This window comes from Suricata suricatta, chromosome 14 (assembly GCF_006229205.1).
Source record: "Suricata suricatta isolate VVHF042 chromosome 14, meerkat_22Aug2017_6uvM2_HiC, whole genome shotgun sequence".
Lineage (NCBI taxonomy): Eukaryota > Metazoa > Chordata > Mammalia > Carnivora > Herpestidae > Suricata > Suricata suricatta.
Genome location: NC_043713.1, coordinates 59,234,128 through 59,255,300, shown reverse-complemented (window position 1 = coordinate 59,255,300; position 21,173 = coordinate 59,234,128). Strand labels below are relative to the sequence as shown.

The 21,173-nt window shown below is 45.5% G+C and overlaps 1 protein-coding gene across 2 annotated transcripts in view; it reads right to left on the bottom strand.

Moving 5' to 3' along the window:
• Positions 1-9,695, bottom strand: part of GNAL (G protein subunit alpha L) — a 99,527-nt gene extending 89,832 nt beyond the window's left edge. The window contains exons 1-5 of one of the 2 annotated variants that reach the window (XM_029921241.1): positions 9,594-9,695; positions 8,748-8,994; positions 8,397-8,469; positions 7,645-7,699; positions 7,422-7,541 (exon numbers count right to left, since the gene is read on the bottom strand). In XM_029921241.1, coding sequence (XP_029777101.1) covers positions 7,422-7,541; positions 7,645-7,699; positions 8,397-8,469; positions 8,748-8,889 — 390 coding nt within the window. In that variant the 5' untranslated portion in view covers positions 8,890-8,994; positions 9,594-9,695. Of the gene's footprint in view, positions 1-7,421; positions 7,542-7,644; positions 7,700-8,396; positions 8,470-8,747; positions 8,998-9,125; positions 9,225-9,593 lie in introns of those variants that run through there. The other variant, XM_029921240.1, reaches the window with a different exon arrangement.
• Between the last annotated feature and the right edge of the window lie 11,478 nt (positions 9,696-21,173).

The window sequence follows — 21,173 nt, the reverse complement described above, 5'->3', positions numbered from 1 at the left end:
CAGGTCACTTTACACGCTTTTATTATGAAGAGCATGGAATGATGCCCTTTTAATTATGTGAAGAGCAGCATTATGATCTACATTCCATTTGGTTTTCACTGTGGGATGTAGAAATGGTAACAGCTTGCCCTCTTAAATATTTTTTGTGGATAAAATGAATTAGTCTGCTAAAATCAAGAGTGTGACCACTTTGATAAGAACGGATATTTATAGGACCTCAAAAAAAAAAAACCACCACATTCCTAGAACAGATGTAGGAATTACAAAGATGAAAAGGGCAGCAGACCCCACCTTCACTAAGAGCTTCAGCGGTAACGTTCGGGATGCACTAGGAAGGATACAAGGTCACTTCTGGGCTTTTGCTGCCAATGCATTAATTGTATCTGGTCATGACACATTAGATGAGCCACAGTGGGGGCACTCCACAAAATTAACGTCTGGTCAATGTCGTGACAGAAAGGAATGCTGAGGAACTGATGCAAAATAAAGGAAAAATGGAAATGAAATGTAGTGCTTGATCCTGGATTGAACTATTGACCAGAGTTATCACAATGACGATGATGATGATGATGACTATACTTTCACTATATTATTATTTGGACAACTGGTGAAATTTGAATACCATTTGTAGGTTACAAAACAAGATCATATCGATGTTAAATCTCCTAATTTTGATAACTGTACTTAGACACTTAAGTTTGTTATTCAGAGGTAAAGGAACACGGTGCCTGCAACCAACTCTCAAACGGTTCATGAAAAAAATGTGTGTTTGTGTAGACCGAATGGGGAAGCAAATATGACCAGCTAGCTATTGGTGAATCAGTGTGATGAGTGCCCGGGAATTGTTTGTATGACTTTTGCATTTTGGGGGTAAGTTTAAAATTGTTTCAAAATAAGAAGTTACTTGTTAGGAATGACCTTATGATCATGTTTCAAAGAAAAAAATGGAATTTTAAAAAAGCATCCTCGCTGAAGCTTTAGTCTAGTTGATGGATCTAAACAAAATATTTTATTGAAATAACAGCAATGCCTTTCATTCACACCAGCTGTGCAGAATGATGTATGGGGGTTCCTCCTTAGCATTTTGAAACAAGCTAAGTGAGGCTTGGAGGCAGGTTTGTGATGGGTGCCTTCTGTCCAATGACAGACGGACCCTCAGAGCGCCTTGCTAAGGGCACACATGCAGGACCTGCCTCTTAATGAATTCAGGAGTAGTCTTTCCAAAGACAACTTGCATTTTGTCACTCCCTGAGTGGACTCACTGAATGGTTTTCCACAACCTTGAGGAGGAGGCCCAAGTCCCCTGGCCTCAGCTCAACATGAAGCTGGTCAGGTGGGGTCCTCCATACACTCCCAATCCCTGCCCATAAACGTCTCTAGTGTAGCATTATACAACGCCGTCCACTTGTTCAGAAGTCTGTACTCCCTCTAGACCATAGAAGCATCTAGAGGAAAGTAGCACTCCTCATTCACCTTGGGATCCACAGACACTTAAGTTTGTTGACTAAATACTGAGGAAGCAAGAGGAGCTAAGGTGACCTCTTGCACATCCACCCTTCCCCCTCAGTAGGACCCTCACATTCAGTTTTGGCAGAAAAAGCCTTGGGGACCATCAATGTTATCCCACTGAAGACTGCTGTTCAGACCACTCTGTTGATAAAGCCTCTCACTGGAGAGAAAGGGAAGCCATGCTCCATCTTTGCCAACAACCTGGGTGCTCGACACACAGTGGGAAATCATCAAACTTCCTGCCTCCCTGGAAAGTTCTTTCCCTCTTTTCCAGCTGTTTCCTCAGCTGGAGCTTTGAGGCCTCACCAACAGTCTGTTTTCAACACACACCACTGTTTTTAAAATACGACTTTGACAATACCCTGTAAAATCAATATGGCGGCCTCGCTCTGAGACATGGGCACTCACTACTTCCAGAAAACTTCAGAAAAGGAAAAAACTCCAGGTGTGCAAACGAGAAAAAGAACGGTTATTATTAAAAAATAATAATTTTCTAGGATTTTTTTTAAACTAGAGAAACATACCCTAGGACATATAAAATGTTTTCTTCAGAAAAAGTCAAAAGCTGAAAACTTTCCTGAGGAGGCACCTATTCTTGAAGTGCGATGACTTTCAGTATTAACTCCCCTTGTGGAGGGAGGGGGGTCTTCGGGATACATCTCATCTTTCTATTACTGGAAAGTGTGTGTTGGGGTGAGTACTGGGTTACAGGAATTAGCCAGAAGCTTGCTGGAACTTGTGGCAAAACTACACAGTGTAGCCCCAGGGAGGAAGGTGAAAAATCTGACAGAGATCTGGCAAATCTAGGGAGGTTCCAGGTGGCCTCAGAGAACTGGTTGCTAGGCAAGGCACAGGACAGAAGGGCAGGACAAAGATGGGCAAAGATGGTGGTAAAGAAGGAAGCCAGAAGTCACTTTAAGAAAATCTGACTGGAAGTAAGATGGAGGAGGGGGAACAGGGCTGAGACGCAGGGGTTGTGGGCGACAGAGGCCAGGTGGGAGAGTGGCTGGACAAGCTCCCCCTGTCCCTGGGCATCTATGCTGTGCGGAGACCTGCAGGCCAGGGTTCCTGAGCAGTCAGAGCCAGTCGATGGCTTGATGGCTCTTTGGCGATAGTTAGAGACACCTCCCCCCAGGTACGCTGTGAGGCGCTGGGGACATCAGCCCTTGGCATGGACAGAGGACGCGGTTTACAGGTGCTGGCTCCAAACAGGGCTGCAGGGTGGCGCTGGCTGGTGGGGGAATCATGAAAGGGTTCAGTCGTCTCCCCCTGCACCCAGAGAGGAGCGGACAGTGTTCAGGCAGCTGGGTGTTCATCAGAGGCCACTAGGGCAGGGCTGTGGTGAGGAGGGCTGGCCAGGCACACCGGCACCAAACTCAATGCCAGAACTCCCAATTTCTCTTCCATGGCAGCGATGCTAATTCTGAGAGTGCCCCTCCCATGTGCCATCACGATCACTGCTTCAATCCTCAACAATCTCACGAAGTAGGTACTGTGATCACCTCCGTTTCACAGTTGAGAAAAGGCAGACAGCAATGAAGTGATTGGCTCAAGGTCAAGCAGTGTCAGGGATGCCAGAATCTGAGCCCAGGTGGTCTGCCTCCAGTATTTTCCCTCAGGACCAGGACACCGTCCAGTCCACAGACTCCGGACAGGTGTCTCTGGAGCACCTGGTCCACTTCCTACCCCAGAAAGATGCTCTTTCGAGGCCCTGCCTTGGCCCTTAAAAGTGCAGACACAGCCCAAGCCCCACGAGGCCGTTCTCCGCTTGGGCTCCTATTCAGAGCAGTGAGCTCCCCTCTGGGTGGTTGAGGACCCCACCAAGGGCAGCCGAGATCTGGGAAAAGTGCAGCCCCAAGGTGCACCTGTGTAGTAATTCCCTTTTGTTACTTACATCTGAAATTATCCAAGCTGATTTTTCTCTTGGATGCCAAACATACAGATTTTTAAGAATTTCAGATAGCTGTGGAACACATCCTGGTAGTTCCCACTTTTTACGCTTCCTAATGTTACTTTTCTCTTTTACAACACACAGTAAGCTTCACTCCCTCAAAAGGCAAAGAACAGGGTACATGCCTGGGACGTGGATCTAAATGCCACCTTGAGTGAAAGCGAGGGTTCACTATTTCCCTGTATGGAGGGGAACCTTCCTTTCTGTAACGCAGCGTGATGGCCCAGGTGGCCAGTCCCCTGACTTATTACAGCCCCAGCTCCCCGGTGACGTGGACAAAGGATTGTGTTATATTCTAACAGGCACTTGGGAATTGTTTTTCGTGTACCCAGCCGTGGGGTGTGAGTTGTTGGGGGAGAGGACAGGAGGACAGCCAGGGGAGAAGCCGCCTGTTCCCTGGGAGCTTACACAACTGGCCTGTCATTTTCCGACAGTGCTGGGGGGCCCAGAGGGCCCCGATGAGGTTTGGGGGCAAATACTGGGGACTCAGGGGCTACTGAAGCTTGGGCCCCAGACGGAAAACTTACTCCTACTTGACACATACTGTGGGCTTAAGACTTTTTGGGTGGTGGTGGGAGAGAGTTCAGTTGGTTAAAAAACACTAGCCCACTAACATGGGTGATGTGAGTTCTAGAATTCTGCACGCATTCCCCAGAGGACACAGGACAAGCACACAGTCAGGGGTAGCCTCAGCACTGGATGCTTCTCAGCCCTGCCGTGCACCCTTCTAACAGACGCTCCAGGAAGCCCGGCTCCCACAGCTGTTCTCACTGAGTGGCAGGCCACTTGCTTGGGGTCCCGTCTTTAGAGAGTGGTGGATCTAAGACCCAAGAGGGGCAGCTCCCAGGGCCCTACCCGTGCACTATTCCTCATCCAAATGCCTTGTGTACTTTTACCTGGCAGGAGAGGACAGAAGAGTTCCTGCTCTCCGGTTTATGCTGACCTGCAAAACGTCAACTTAGGAAATAGAAGGGGGGAATGGAAGAGCACTGATCAACACGTCAGATTGCTTTCTCACTTCTCCTGGAGCCTTATTAACAGCTTCCCCTTAGAAAAAACCTAGCAAACCACAATTTTAAAAGAGCTAGTAAAATACCCACATTTTAAGAAGAAAGGAACCACACAAATTAATAATTTAATTAATTGGTATTGTGCTAAGAGTTTTTCAGGAGGTGGAGGGGGGAATCTGTCACAGTCATCACCTGAGACTATTCTCAGTCGCCTCACGGGTAGATGGGCGGGAGGTAAGGGCATGGTGCTAACTAGCGAAGGGGTTCCTGGATGGACCTCGGTCCACAGAAAGACAAGTGTGGATGTAGGCGTGAGAAAAGAATGAACGAGGCGCCTATCCTTGAATGATACCACCGCACACCACACTGCTTTGTTGTCTCGCATCTGGATTGCTATAAGAGCTTCCGGAAGCTGCCCTTCTGCAATTCTGCCTTCCCACAATCCATTCTTCACCTACAGCCAGAGCAGTCCTGAGAAAGCACAGCCCTGGTACATAACACCACGGCTCAGAGCTCTCCAAAGGACCTCCGGTCCGTACAGACCTGGGTGGGCTGGCCATGAACGCTCTCCCTTACCCCCCACCTCCCCACAGCGACTGTTAGTAACATAAGTGATGCCTATTTCAGAGCATGATAGAATACATGTGACTGAAAAATGTGCGCACATTAAAATAAAAATAGCATTTTCAGAAGGAACATTATATATTTAGATATTAATTTCCTTATTGATATAAAGGTAGACACTATTAGAAACATAATCGCATTTGACACACCACAGGCACATAAGACAACATAATATTAGGCTTAAAATCTACCAAAAGTAAAAAAAAAGTCTGAAAGAGCATACTGGCATTTATCCCAGTTGACGCAGAATTTCTGGGTTCTAATTCTCTTTTACTTTGTTTGTAATGAATTATGGTTTCTGATAGTCATTTTAAAGTAGCCTTAACACGCCTATGTAAAAATACATGTGTTCAAAGGACATGGGTTCTTCAATGTTCTCCTTTTATTAAAAAGATTCATGATACAGTTCAAAAACACTTTCACAGGTTAGGTGCTTTGGATTCCTTAGTAATGCCCCAAGGAATTGCTGATTGTTTCTGAACTTGGCATTGAATATGAAGTCCCTTATCAGGTGTGAGTCTATCATGTGAAGAAAGAAGAGATGTGACTTACACACCTTAATTCTAATTCCTCATTATATGGTAAGAATCACTTTTTTCCTAAATCAGAATGATATAGGAGATGTTTTATAATTACTTTCAAGCAAACACGACCAGAGAGACTTGAGAATTTAAGTATAGGTCTGTGAACGTGCAAATCTGAAGTTGCATGGGGACCCCATCTGTGATTTGAGCTAGGACCTTGTAGTTTTGGGGGGCCTCTTTGTCACATACAAGGTCGCAGATACTAGGGGACACCCTATAGCTCTAGCTGGCTGAATCACAGCTTTGGTCCTACCCGCTACACTCCTCCCCGTCATCTCCTTTACCCCCTCCAAGCCATCCAGTTAAAGACACAGTTCAGGGGCTACCTGAGTGGCTCAGTGGGTTAAGCGTCCAAGTTCAGCTCAGGTCATAATCTCATGGTTCAGGAGTTTGAGCCCTGCATTGGGCTCTGTGCTGACAGCTCAGAGCCTAGAGCCTGCTTCAGATTCTGTGTCTCCTTCTCTCTGTGCCCCTTCCCCGCTCACATTTTCCCTTCTCTCTCTCTCAAAAATAAATAAACATAAAAAAATTAAAACAATAAAAAAGACAGTTCAGTAAAAAAAAAAGTGTGCCTGCAGTGCCAGACACCCTAGCCCCCTTTTCTGGTCAGTTTGCCACCTCTAACCCTCCCTTTTAGAAATTCCAGAGCTTTCACTGACTACACTGGAATGCTTATTTGAAGCAAAAATCAAATGAAAGGATGCAAATAAAAGCTTTAAAAAAGGGTAATCCCTATCTGCCATCATGCTACAGAGCCTATAGGAAGGGGCTTCTGCTAAAGACACAGAGCAGGGGCCAGCAGGTAGACACCGGCCCAGACTTCAGCCAGAGCATTTTACACACTGTCCATTGTACACACTGCCTTCCGCCTCACCTTCCCTTCGAAGAGAGGATTCTGAGAAAGAAAAATGTCTCAAGAGCCCTATGGTGGGCAATAAAAACTTTGAAATTCTGTTACTGTTGCGTATGTACACACACACACACACACACACACACACAGAGGTACGCACACAAAAATGTTCTTTTGGCACAATGGTAAGAAAAATGATTTTCTGAGAAATCTAACCAATATGTTTTCCTTTGACACATGCTTAATCCAATTATCACCACATAACAATAGTTTGATGATATGTATATACACCAAAGAAAAAAATTACAATTCATTTCACCCTCTCACATGAGCAATACTGCCATTCAAGTGGCTAGGAAAGCGCCCGTAAATATGGCCGATATGAAGCGAACTACATTCTTCCATCATGGAATAAACATTCAGAAGGGATCCATGTTATTTACAGCATGCATTCTCTTTTCGTTTGAGATACAAGACGTGCATCGTAAGAGTGAACTGAATTCTGTTCTATTATTCCCACAGAAGCGATCACTTACCTTAAGTATTTCTCTCTGCTCATGTAAATTCTATTCTTTTGTTATCTCGGAAACCGCTTACTTGTTAGTTTAGAAATACATATAGGAAAAAGTACTATCGGTACTTCTTAAAGGTATGCTACTTTCCCGATTACCGACCTCACGGATACTTCATAAAAGCATTTCTTACAATCCTATTGTCTTTAATATTTTTAACAAATGTTAATATTCCGATATGAAGGAAAGCATTTCTCTAGGCAGAGAGCTAGATTTTAAATAAAGTCAAGAATAAAATAAGATTAGCATTGATTCTCAAGCAATCTCATTAAAAGTGGTTCTCTTGAACCATTTAAAATATTTCGAGAAGGATTTACCTACCTGGGAATATTCAAAGTCGGTGATAGGAGCTATGCTCTTGATATAGTCTGATCGAAACTGGTTTTCTGGGTTGGCCAGTGGAACTGGGGGGATGATAGTACTCATAGCAGAAACAATCGTCTAAAAGGGAACGAAGAAAAAAGTATATGGATAAACATAGCACTTAGGCTCCATATATGACAACTAAAATATACTAAGCAAACATTTTTTAAAAAGCCCTTACCACAATAGCATCTTTAACATTTTTCCGGATGTCCAGAATTTTCTGTTTCTTTTCCCTATATTAAAAGACAAATGTTATTAATTTAGTTACTTTTAGCACTCACTTGAATCAGCTGAGTGGGATTTGGAACTTCCAGCTGTAGCATGGGGCTAGACTGGTTCTCCTAGGGATCAAAGTCAACCCGCAAGACAACAGTTGCAAATCTTTTTAACTCATAAAGGAAAACATGCTTTTTTTCTAATTTGTACTCAAAGCAAACTTGAATGCACACATTACCATCTGTATATAGTTTTAAACAACCGCACTGGCTACACACAGCATGGCAAAGTGGATATGAATAGCTGCATATAAGAACTACACAGCTACACTTGTATATACATTTTATTAGAATTATCCATATGTTGATAGTTATGAATTGAAATAACGGCAGCCAAAGGACATAGAGAAAAGTACACAGTGACATATTGGCTAAGTGTGCTCAGGGCAATACCAATCACACAGACCAATACCTCAAGAATATCTAGTAAGTCATATTTTGGTAAGCAAGTTATTTTATTTTTTGATCTAGACACTACCAAAAGGATTCACCTAAATATTACAGATTCAACATCAGGCTTCTATTTTCCTCCCTCTCTAAAGTCTACTCAATGATCAAATTAACTGTTTAAAGAAAGCACTTCGGGAAAGGCTAGAGAGAAGTGAAAAAGTTTGCATGCAGTTTGGAAGCAAAAGCGAAATTGATCATTCCTTACTCTGGATTAAATCCATTGACATGCAGGATCCTCATTTGTTTGACGATAGTGCTTTTCCCAGACTCACCAGCCCCTGCAAACAAATAAAAAGACTGCTGTCATCTGTAGCCCAATTCCGTTGCCATCTCTCCCGGCCAACCCAGCCAGCAATTACCCTACCCGGCGTAGACATTTTCCAGTACACGCCAGCTCGTCCGTGTCTGGAAGAGCGGGTCCAGGGGGCCGGCGGTGGCTCGGTCGCCGGAGGTGCGCGCGGCCCCTTCCCTGCCCGCCCGGGCCCGCGCTCGCTCTCGCCGCTCAGGGCTGTGCACTCTGCTGGGGCCGGAGCCGCCGCGCGCCCACCGCCCTTACCCAGTAGCAGCAGGCGGTGAGTCGCTTTGTAAGCCAGACGCTCCTTCTGCAACTGCTTCTCGATCTTCTTGTTGGCCTCGCGTCGTTCTTTTTCATCGACGCCCTGGTCTTCTGCGGTCTTGCTGTTGCCCAAACACCCCATGCCTGTCCCCTTGGACGAACGTCGTCGGGCAGAGTTAGGAATTTGCACAAAAAGTAATAGGGAGTTGTAGATGTGTGCAGATCCTGCGACGGCTTCTCTTCCTTGCTGCTGAAAGAGATGCCCTGGTCTCTCGGTGTTTTTCGATCAGAGCAAGCGTTCCTTCTCCCTCCCTCTGCCCACCGCAAACTCCCAACTAAAAAGGATGTGAGGACGACTCCGCGGAGCCAAATACATACTTTTAAAAGATAAAGGTTTAGTATTTTCTGCTGGGCAAACGACATGGCATGAAAGGAGACGGAGGCGAGAGCGCCGGGCTCTGCCGGAGCCAGCCGGGATGGCGCTGCGCCCACCGCTCGCCCCGTGTCCCGGCGCCCGCACCGCCCACCGAGCTTGGTCCGGCTCAGCCCGGCCCCCGCCTGCGTGGCCGGGAAGCGCCCAGCGGGGCCGTGAGGGTGCCCAGACCCCGTCGGCTGCTCACCGACTGCGGCGCGGAGGGACGGAACCCGTCGCCTGGTCCCCGAAGGGCGATTGTGGGCACCAGGCGCCGGCTCACGCGCAGCCCTGCCTCCGCCGTCGGACGCGCGCCCCCTCCCGGTTCCGAGCGACCCCCGCGCTTCCGCGCGGCAGGGAAGGGGAGCTGGCCAGCTGGCGAGGATCTGGCCCCCGCGCTAGCGCTAACGGAGCTGGAGGGGTCGGGGGCTGACCTCTACGAGCCCGGCCCGCGGGACGATCACCCGCGCCGGGTCCACACCGCGGCCGCGTGGCTCTCTCGCACTCCGAGCCCCGGAGAATGGGTCTGGGCGTGCGCTCCCCGCCGGTGCCTCGGACGCCTCCCTGCTCCCTGGCGGGCGAGGACTCGCGCAGAATCATGCATATTCTATCAGGGAGGAGGATCTGTAAGAGGCTCACCAGTCACACCGCCTTTGTTCCGTTCATTTTCTAGACTATTCCAGCGCACCCACGCCGCCGCCTCCCTTAGCCTCTTGTCTTTATCTCCAGCCCCCGTTTCTACTTCGCAGTGTTCTGAACAGCTCTACTACTTCCCTAGGAGACTCTGTGGCCTCGAACTTGGCTACGCAGCGGTGGAACCCATGAAGGCAGGAGTCCGGACTGCGCTCCCATTCACTGTGCTGAGTGCGAGGTCCGCAGCCTTGCATTTGCCTTTTTGGATTTGCGGGAAGGATGGCAAAAGAGGCGACCAAGCAAAAGTCCACGTCCAAGATCACCTCCTTGTGCGGTGGAGTTATGGCTTGGTAGTGGTTTCCAGGCCTTGGGGGCCTGAGCCCGTGCGCAGATTCTTTTACATGGCTTTGTTCATCTGTCTTCAAGCGCTCCGGGTTTTTCCTTCCCAGCCCACATTTCTCTCACTTTCGCCAAGGCCTGATCTTTACAGGGAGCAAACATCACCTGGTTGCGGGAGCGGGAGGGCTGGCGGGGGGGCTCCCCATTCTCTGCTGCCTGTCCCTCTGCAACCTGCACTCGGGCAGAGCGGACCTCACTGGTCCATGTGTCTCTTCTCTTCTGGTTCTCCCCTCTTTTCTCCACTTCCCCTTTTCTGCTGGTTTGTTACCTCAAGGGGACAAAGGTACTCAACTCTGTCTCATTCCAACTCAACGGCACCTCCTTATATCTCAGGCTCCTTGTTAGCGCCACCATTGTCCCTCCACATGGCAGACAAGAGTTAGGAAGGACGTATGACTCTGGCCTGGCCTTTCTTACCTCCTGTTCACACCTCAGCTCCTGGCAGCCTGGCTTTGGCTCACCTCTTTAGGGTCATCAGTGGCCTCCCGGGCACTAAACTTCATCCATGAACTTAGGTCTTCTCTTTCTTTGACCTCACCAGGGAGCTGGCACTGACCTTCCTTGAGGCTGTCTTGCCCTGAGTCTTCCACCACATGGTGGTTTTGAAGTCCTGCTCACCCTCTGCCTGGTGGAGCTGCCTGAGACCCCAGCTGCCCTTTCTCCCTTTGCACACATTCCTGGAAGGGCTGACTGTACCTTCCACAGTCTGTGCACACGACTCTATGTCCACATCACATCTCCAGCCCCGCTCGCCCTCTGGTCCAACACCGTGGCCAAGCACCCCTCCATTTCCATGCCTCACAGGGATCCTCAGTTCTACCTGCCAAGGGCTGAGCTCCTCCCCTACGCCTGCCCCCACACCTCCAGCCCATTCCTCTCTGATAAAAGCCCGTGATTTTCTAAACCAGAACATGGGAGCTATTCCTGACTCCTTTTCCTTCTTGCAAACCCAAACAGTTACTGTGTCCCAAAGAGTCTGTTTCCTGTCTTTTCCACCCTGTCTTCCATCGCCATGGTCTTGGATCATTAATCTAACCTGAGTTTCAGCAATGCCTCACTTACTCCAGTGCTGGCACCGTGTTGCCACAGTGACAATACAGATCTGCCATGACCCGTCACGTATGAGGCCTCGACCATGATGCTTCGAGACAGGGTTGATGTAAACTTTGTGGCCACACTCTCTCAAGTGTCTCCCCTTCCCAGCACTGCCCTGCCTCTCCTTCCAACTATTTGTATTTCCTGAACACTCGTGGGTCCATCTGCTGCTTCTCTCTGGAACACCTGGAATGCCATCTCCTAATTATCCTTCCAGCCTCACTACTCCCTCCACATTCGGGTTCGGCCCGCATGGTCTCAACAGCTCCTTGCATTGTAATAGTTTATTTGCAGCTTTCCCCAAAGTCTACTAGACGGGGTACCCTGCAGGGGCCGAGTCTGAGTCTGTCCTTTACACCTGCAGCACCTGGGTCTAGTCTAGTGCCTTCCATAGGAACTGCACCAGGAATCTTTATCGAATGGATGAATGAATTCACGAAAGTCAGAGATAACTCCTGCTCAAAGTCTGGGGTCTCGTGAAAGGAATTTTGTGATCAGGTTTTAAGTTCAGAAAGTACTTGTCCAGTTTAGTACTACGTTGAAAATATTAATACTTTAAAAAAAACAAGAGCAATAAATTATTCTCGACACTGTCAGAAGCAAACCTACAGTGCCATACTATACTCTGTGCTATGTTAAAAGATCTAGTTATCACTGTTACCAGGCCTCACCCCTTGAGTTAACGCAAATGTTTATACATGGCAATAGAACCTGGTGTGTACTGTGCTTATGGGTCAGTCGGGAGGCAAGACAAGTTAAATAAAAATTGCTTAGTGTAGTGGGATGTTTTTAAAGATTAGTCAACTTTTTTAATGCCAAGATTTCTAAAAACTGTTAGTTGGGAGAAATCCCATGGAAACTTATAAAGGGAGAATTAAGTTAGAACCCCAAAGCCACACTTTGAAGGCAGCCTGATAATTCAGTGACCCTAAAAATACACAAAAAGTTCCCATTTGTTCAGATCTAAGAATGAGAGCTGTTAAAAGATAAGACAACAGGTCCAAAATGGAGTCGCTTATGCTAAGTCCCAGGTCGCTAAACTGACAATCAATTATAGCTTCGACTTTCCCAGAAATGAAATTTTAAACCTGTTCATCTGGAATGGCCGGATCAGCACTAGGTAGATAATCTGCCTCATATACCCCGTTGGTCCCCAAAGGCAAGTAACCTTGCAATAACCAACTCACTTTTTAACCTAGCATAATTTCCTTGTTTCTGCTTCTGGCTGGTTATGAAAGTATTTTGTCCAGCTCCTCAGAGCTCCTTTCTATCCGCTAGATGGGATGCTGCCTGATTTGAATCAAATGTTGTGGAAATAAGCGCTGAAACATTTTAATATGCCTGAGTTTATCATTGAACAGGGTTAAAGATAAATTCTTATATTTGCAATTCAAGAAGATTTACACAAATCGGTATGATGAAAAACATGCCATAATACACCTAAACAAGTGAACATATCAGTATAATCATAATAAAAATAAGAAGAAGAATAAGTCCGTGTAAAATAACTTCTAGTAGCTGTCTACTGATTGCTGGCACTGCACTAATCCTTCCTGTGGAAAAATTTGTGTGGCATTTGTAGTAAGGAACTATTGTCACCATTATTTCCAGAAGCTTAGAGGGGCGAGTAAGGTGTATCTGGGACACAAACCCTTGTGTTCTGCACTATACGATGGACAGTGTGCTCCACAGTCCAATGCTAAACATTCTAAAATAGAAATCAATGTCCGTATACAGTGATGCAACCTTTTTTTATGAGAAATACAAAGTCTGTTATCAGGTAGGAGTTCAAGACACCTTAAAAATTTTTTTAATCCAATCATCTGGCCTTTTCCTAGTCTGGTCTGGGAAACGAATCCTCATTTGTGTTTTAAACCATGGGATCAGAATCCCAAATCCCAGCTGGCTCGGTGGCGGCAGCAGAAGGGGAGCTTTAGGGGAGCACCCAGGGTAACCTGGAGCGCAGGCAGTGCGAGCATCTGTTGCCAGGCAACGGCTCTGCAGTAGCACCCTCACCCAGAATCCCGCGCACACCCACCTGCGGAGGGGGAGGGCTCCCTGCAGCTGCTGGCCCGCGGAGGAGGGGTGGCGGCGGGGCGGGGAGGCGCCTGGGCCCGCCTCCGAGGCCGGAAAGGCCCAGGTCTCATTCAGGAGACCCGAGAAGGCACAGAGTTTGGGGCAAAAGGACAAAGGTCAAACAAGGTGGTGTTTTCCTCACTCTTGTTGATGTTTAAGACGGTGTATCTCAAGCCTTAGTGCATTTGAAGAGTTTAATTATTCAACTTTCTTTTTTAAAATTTGTTTCTAATGTTTTATTTATTTTTGAGAGAGAGAGAGAGAGAGAGAGAGAGAGAGAGAGAGAGAGAGAGAGAACGAGCGAGCAGGGGAGGGTCAGAGAGAGAGAGGGAGATACAGAATCCAAAGACAGGCCCCAGGCTCTGAGCTAGCTGTCAGCACAGAGCCTGACACGGGGCTTGAACCCACAGACCGTGAGATCATGACCTGAGCCGAAACTGGACGCTCAACCTACTGAGCCACCCAGGCACCCCTATTTAATTTTCTTTTACACTTCGTTTTGTGAATTTGAATAGTGACTTTAAAATTTGGTTTCGTTTCAGACCCTCTGACTGAAGCTAGCACATGTTGGAAAACAACAACAACAAATAGCACCTGTTCTCTGGTTAGCTGAACTCAGGTCCATGGCAGCAGGGCGGACACCGTTTGTTTTTCATTGTCAGGAGGCCCTCCGAAGTGTAATTAACACCCAGGTGAAACAGTCAAGGAAACGGTTTTAATTTATGACAAGCCTAGATCATTATTTTAAAAATGTAGTAACTGGTCTTGGGGTGGCATTTTATGCTTTCCGAGTTCCTGACAGTTAGAACTGCAGTAAGATTTTTAGAACAGATGTATCAAAAGTTTTGGAAGAAAAAGAGCAAAATGGGAAAGGTGCATATTACTAATTCCACACAAGGGCAGTGCTCCAAGAAACTAAAAGCTGCAGCCAGTTTTGCTAAGCAGAAGGGTGGGTGTGCCAGCATGGCCCCCTGCTGAGTGGATGGTGTGCGCACCCCCACGCCGCTGTAGACCGCTTGCTGTTGATTTATCTCTTTTCTTTCTTAGTGTATTGGTGTAGATAACCCGTGTAGATTATTAGCAGCAGAGCTCACTGCATGAAATAATTAGCATACACTTTAAAAATACTGTGGTAAAAAGTTGTACATTTTTTTATAGAAAAGCAGGGACACATTCAGTTTGCCCTTTTTGTACATAATACTCTGCAATCAAAGACGTTAGAATTCATTGAAATGATTTGTCTTTTTCCCCCTTACGCCTACTGGCAAAGTAATATTAAGTCGCTTTTGGAAGGGCCATCCATAGAGGGTAGTCTTTTTAGCTGACAGCTTTAAAAACCAAAATAGCAATGAATCAGTTGGAAAGGTATTTTAGACGTCTTTCACTCTGCCCTGTGTCCAAAAACCAAGGACTGAAATATCCTCATTGGAATACACAACTCCGTGTCACAGACTGGAGTTTATTTACAGTATAAAAATACGAAGTGAGAGACTACTGAGTACATTAAACAAAACAACAACAAAAACTCCATAAAGCACAATGGGAAGTCTGCAAACAGAATGAAACTATTACACTGTTGCTGTTCATTTTTTTTTGACAATATTTGATGTGATTTATTTATTTATTTTATAATAGTTTATTGTCAAGTTGGTTTCCATATAACACCCAGTGCTTCTCCCCACAAGTGCCCCCCACCATGACCATCACTCCCTCCCTCCCCTCCCTCTCCCTCCCTCTTCAGTCCATGGTTCATTTTCAGTATTCAATAGTCTCTCATGATTTGTGTCCCTCACTCTCCCCAGCTCTCTTTCCCCCTTCCTCTCCCCATGGTCCTCTGTTATGTTTCTCCTGTTAGACCTATGAATGCAAACTTATGGTATCTGTCCTTCTCTGCCTGACTTATTTTGCTTAGCATGACACCCTCGAGGTCCATCCACTTTGCTACAAATGGCCAGATTTCATTCTTTCTCATTGCCATGTAGTACTCCATTGTATATATATATATACACCACATCTTCTTGATCCATTCATCAGTTGATGGACATTTAGGCTCTTTCCACGATTTGGCTATTGTAGAAAGTGCCGCTATGAACATTGGGGTACATGTGCCCCTATGCATCAGCACTTCTTTATCCCTTGGGTAAATCCCTAGCAGTGCTATTAGGGGAGTTCTATTGTTAATTTTTTGAGGAACCTCCATACTGTTTTCTAGAGCAGCAGTTTTACATTCCCACCAACAGTGTAGGAGGGTGCCCGTCTCTCCACTGTAGCAGTTCAAAACGTCTGAGAAAGCCACCAAGGGGTCAGGTTATGAGGCAGAGACGACAGAAGGGCAGCCTGAGGTCAGTCAGCATATTGCAAGAGAAGCCACATGAATCAGAGGTGCATTTAGTACACATTTTCCAAATAGAAATCAAATAAAGCATTTGAGGAGCAGAGGAGGAGTGAAAATTAGCCTTCGATCAGTAAAGATTAGCATCCCTAGCTATTTTATCCTGATCTTCAATACTGATTTCCAGACACATGTTGCTTAATTGATAGATTTCGATACTGATGTAAAGTTGCAAAGATAGTCTAAACAGTTTTAAAGATATTTCTTTCTTTACTAATTGACAACCATCAGATGTAAAACGAAGAACTTGCAGACAAATATACCATACGTGATCAATTATATATTTTTTCTTTTTCATTTTTTAAAGTTTTTTTTTTAATTCCAGTGAGTCAACACACTGAGTTCTGGTTTCAGGGGACAATATAGTGAGGCCGCACTTCCATACAATGCCGAGCGCTCATCACCGCCAGCGCCCTCCTTCGTCCCCAGCACCTGTTTCACCCATCCCCCCCACCCTCTAGTAACCATCAGTTTGTCCTCCGTAGTTAGAAGTCAGTTTCTTGAATAATGCTTCACTCTAAGGAACATTTTATGATAAAAATAGTTTTAGCACTTAGTTCTAGATACCATGAGTTTTCTAGTCCTCAGATAACTACATTCACCAACACTTTCTTAAAAGATTCAATCTCATGCAGTCTCTGGGGTTATAAGACTGTGCCCAGTGATTAAGAGTTCTCGTCCGATGTAGTTTTTTGTAAAGTGCATCACATTCTTCCCTTGACTGGGAACAATAAGAGACAATGTGATGCACAGTTTAAATGCTTACAAATGTTCTCTTGGTGTCAGTGAGGTGCCCTTGTGGGATGCCAGAGCTTCAGGAGCTGACATGAATCCTGGTTTTAACATGCCTGTTCTTCTTGCCTCACAACTGTTCTCATAACTTAAGCAAATCCGGTAACAGTATGCTATAAGGCAAGATAGTTAAGAGAATCCAATTTTGTATTTACGCAAATTCAAGTCATTGAATACAGGTTTATCTTTTACTACAGACCATCATCTATGGAGATGTATCACTGAAGCCGTTTTTTTTTTTTTTTTTTTAACCTTCTCTAGCAGCTGGGGAAAGAAGACTAGCACAACCCTCGCCTTTCAGAGGGCAATGTTCCACAATATGCAGGAGCCCAGGGCTGAAAGGTGTGGGAGGTGTCCTATGGGCAATGGGAGGATCCATGGAATTGACAAAAGCTTCCCCAAGGAGGAGGGACCCCAGGAGTGTCTTGGAGAAGGGAGTTGGACAGTGCAGGGAGAAGGAGCACGCTTCAGGTGAGGAAGAGCTGGCTAAGTAAAAGCAAAGGGAAGGGAAGAGGTATTGCACAGGACCCAGAGGGACGCACGGTGCATTGTGTCTCCGAGGTGGGGTGCACCGGATGAGCCACAGGAAAATACATATTCTTGGCATGGCCATTTTCCCCAAGGTAAAAGCCCTCCCTTGGCTTGTATAGCTCAGAGTTAAGAGCACGGGTTGCTGAGTAAGAATGGCTGGCCTCAAATCCATTTTCTGTTGCGTGGTTCTGTTTCTTTCTCCGTAAATGGGTGAAGACCACGGCACTCGCCTCAGAGTGATGGGGAGAATGTTATGAATCAACCCATCTTATCACAGTGCCTGGCAAAGGCAAGCTCTCAATAAATGTAGTAATTATGATCATTCAACATTAATTTAACAAGTACATAGCCATTTTACTTCTCTACATGAGGCAGCATGTCCTCAGTGAGCTCCTGATTTCTTCTACTAGGCAGACACATGAGCATCAGCATATCGTACAGTTAACAAACATTGATTGACGGTCTATCAGCTGAGCAAACTACTAGCCACTGGCTGGGGACGTAAAGGCAATGAAACATGTTGGAAACAGAAAAAAAAAGCATAAGTGGTGGATATGAATGGATAGACGAAATGTGGTCTACCCACAGGATAAAAGAGTATTCTGCTTTAAAAAGGAAGGACATTCTGGGGGCCCCTAGGTGGCTCAGTCCTTTGAATGTCTGACTCTTGATTTTGGCTCAGGTCATGATCCCAGGGTCATGGGACTGAGCCTTGCATTTATTGGGCTCTGTGCTGAGTGTAGAGGCTGCTTAAGATTTTCTCTGTCTCCCTTTACCCCTCTCCCCTGCTAGTGTGCACGCTCTTTCTGAAATTAAAAAATAAAAAAGGGAAGGACATTTTGAAGGGTGCTGCAACATGGGTAAACCTTGAGGACATTATACCAAGTGAAAAAAAAACCCTAGTCACTAAAGGACATTTACTGTATGATCCCACTTACGTCAGGGACCTAGAGTTGGTCCAAATCGTAGAGACGGAAAGTATAATGGTGGTGGCCAGGGGCTGAGGGCAGGACAATGGGGAATTACTGTTTAATGGGAAATTAGCATTTCTGTTTGGGAAGATGAAAACGTTCTGCGGGTGGAGGTAAGCAGAGGCTGCACAATGGGAAGAACGCAGTTAATGCCTCAGAACTGTACACTGAAAAGTGGTTAATAGGGTAAATTTTGTTATGTGTGTTTTACCACAATAAAAACAAGAAAAATTCGTATGTAGAATATTTATCATGACAATGGTGGAATAGATAAATTTTTCTTCTTTGTGGTTTCAGGATATTTGTTTGGACTTTTTTGATTCTGGTTAAAGGACTTCAATTTCCTTAGAAACATTTACTGCAATTATAGATTCTTACCAGCAGGTGGCAACGTAGAGGTGGAAGGACTGAGGGAGGCTGTAGGGATGCTTTAGTGGTACATTTACATTCATTCATTCACCATGAAGTATTTTTTTTAAATGTCTACATATGCATAGCCTTGCAATTATAAAGATTAATTAGACACTGTCCACCATCTCAAGCAGTGTACTAGTCTAGTAGACAGAGACAGACATGCAATCAAGTAAATGCAATCAAGTTCTCTGAATTCTGTAGAGATTACAGCAAGGATACATAGGGGTGTGAGTGGTCAATTCTAAAAGTGAAGAAAGAATATAATTTACTTTCCCGGAGAAATGCATGCTAACCTTTGTTACTCTTCATCTGAATTTTAAAAAGACAATGAAAGGTGCTTTATTTCTAGCATCTCATCTGATCATCACAGCAGCCTATAAGATGCACATTATTATCCCCGTTTTGCAGATAAGGCTGTTAGTCTGAAGGTGCCTCGGGGGCCTGAAAGGAGTAGAGCACCTGTCTGATCACAATGCCTGTGCCTTGTCCAGAAGGAACTCTGTGGCCCTTACAGATTGAGAAAAAAAATCACACCATTCTTCTTCCACTAATTCCAAAAAGAAAAAAGCCAAACAAGCTCACCTCCTTTTTAACTAAGTTAGGCAGGTTAATCTGCATATAATGACTGATGAATTAATTAACTCTTTGCCCAGTTGCCTTAGCAACTGGTTTCTTTTAGAATTTGGCTTAGTTACAGAGTTTAAAGCAACAGTATTCCTTATAATAGAATGTCAAATTGTATATGAAATTAAATGGAACATAAGCGCATTTGGCCGCAGGTAGGAACCCATAGCTTTCTCAGAAAAGTTGGAATGGCTCTTCCTAAAGCCCACAGGGCTGTGGGCAAAGAACAAGGAAGACAGAACCTAGTATTTAGTTACAATTGCCAGTACATGGTTTGTTTATGTTTGTCATTACAGCGGATTTAAACTGTAAATAAATGAAAGACTGACATTCCAAAGTGGGGGCTCTGACTGCAGACCCAAACCATCTTAGATGTATTGTAGGACTGAGCAAGTGCAGAAATGTGTTGATGTGGTTATTGACAGCCAGGATGTTCAGAGGGGGAAGAATGATGCACAAATACAGAATGAGAGGGGCGCCTGGGTGGCTCAGTCGGTTCAGCGTCCATCTCTTGATCTCAGCACAAGTCATGATTGAGCCCCATGTTGGACTCTAGTGACCGCATGGAGCCTGCTTGGGTGGGAGTCTCACACTTTGCCCCTCCAACCTGCTCATGCTCTCTCTCTCTCTCTCTGTCTCTCAAAATAAATAAATAAACTTAAAAAAATACAGAATGAGGGAAGACAAGGGAAAGCCTGTGGGAATGAGCTGGGATTGTAAAGACTGCTGGGAAACCATGATTTTCAAATATGTATGTATGTTCATGGTTACGGGCACATACGTGCATGCATTTGTATGCCTGTGTGTGTGTGTGTGTATACATATACACACACACACACATATACATATATATATGTACAGATCATTGACCTTGAACAATGCAAGGTTGGGGTGCCGATGCCCTGCATAGTTGAAATTTCATGTATAACTCTGCTCCTCAAAAACTTAGCTACTCATGACCAGAAGCCTTCCTGAGAAAATAAACAAATAATTAAACACATATTTTGTATGTTAAATATATTATCTACTGTATTCTAATAATAAAGTAAGCTAGAGAAGAAATGTTATTAAGAAAAGCACGAGGAAGAGAAAATATATTTATAGTACCATGCTGTATCAAAAAAATCCACATATAGGTGGATTTGTGTAGTTCAAATCTGTGTTGTTCACTGGATGTGCATATATTTCTTAGTTTTGTCTGCTGAAAAGGCCAAGAAGTTAAGACTCCCCAGCAGCGGTGAGCACACCTGCCGTCCGGGTGTGGGTCATAGTCTTACACATGACCACAAGGAGCTGGGGGTCTCCAGAGGAATGGCCGGGACCAGCACGGGCTGCAGGGTCGCTACAAGCGGCACCGGGAACATTGTTCTGCCAGCAAGTAAGAAAGTGCTTAAAAACCGCGGGGGTCATGTCATTAGAACACAAGAGCCGGATGGAAGGGGCTCTCGTTTGGTCAAATCTGGGATGATATGAGCACCCAAATATTTACGTACAGAAATGAATTCTAAAGCACCGAAGAATACAGGAATATTATGTGTCTGTGCCAATAACAAATAGGGAAATAAATACATGGGGGAGAAGGGAGGGCTCTTGCTGGTTAGCAGCTAGAGAATGTGAACGGAGCCCTGCAATGGGAGAGGCAACCAGCACGGTGAGCTCTGGGTCTGGCAAGATCCAGCCACAGAGGCTCAATCCAGGGGAGCATTTAAAGTTTTTTTTAAATGTTTATTTTTTAGAGAGAGGGAGAGAGAGAGAGAGAGACAGAGACACAGACAGAGCGTGAGTGGGGAAGGTGCAGAGAGAGAAGGAGACAGAGAATCTGAAGCAGGTTCCAGGCTCTGAGCTGTCAGCACAGAGCCTGACGCGGTGCTCGAACCCACGAACCGCGAGATCATGACCTGAGCCAAAGTCTATTAAGTGGAACGTTTTTTAAAAGATTTTATTTTTTAAGTAAACTATACACCCAACATGGGGCTCAAACTCATAAGCCTGAGATCAAGAGTTGCACGTTCCGCCGACTGAGCCAGCCAGGGGACCATTTTTTTGAGGAACAGGATTTCTGCATGGTCTTCCACAGACTTTTTAAT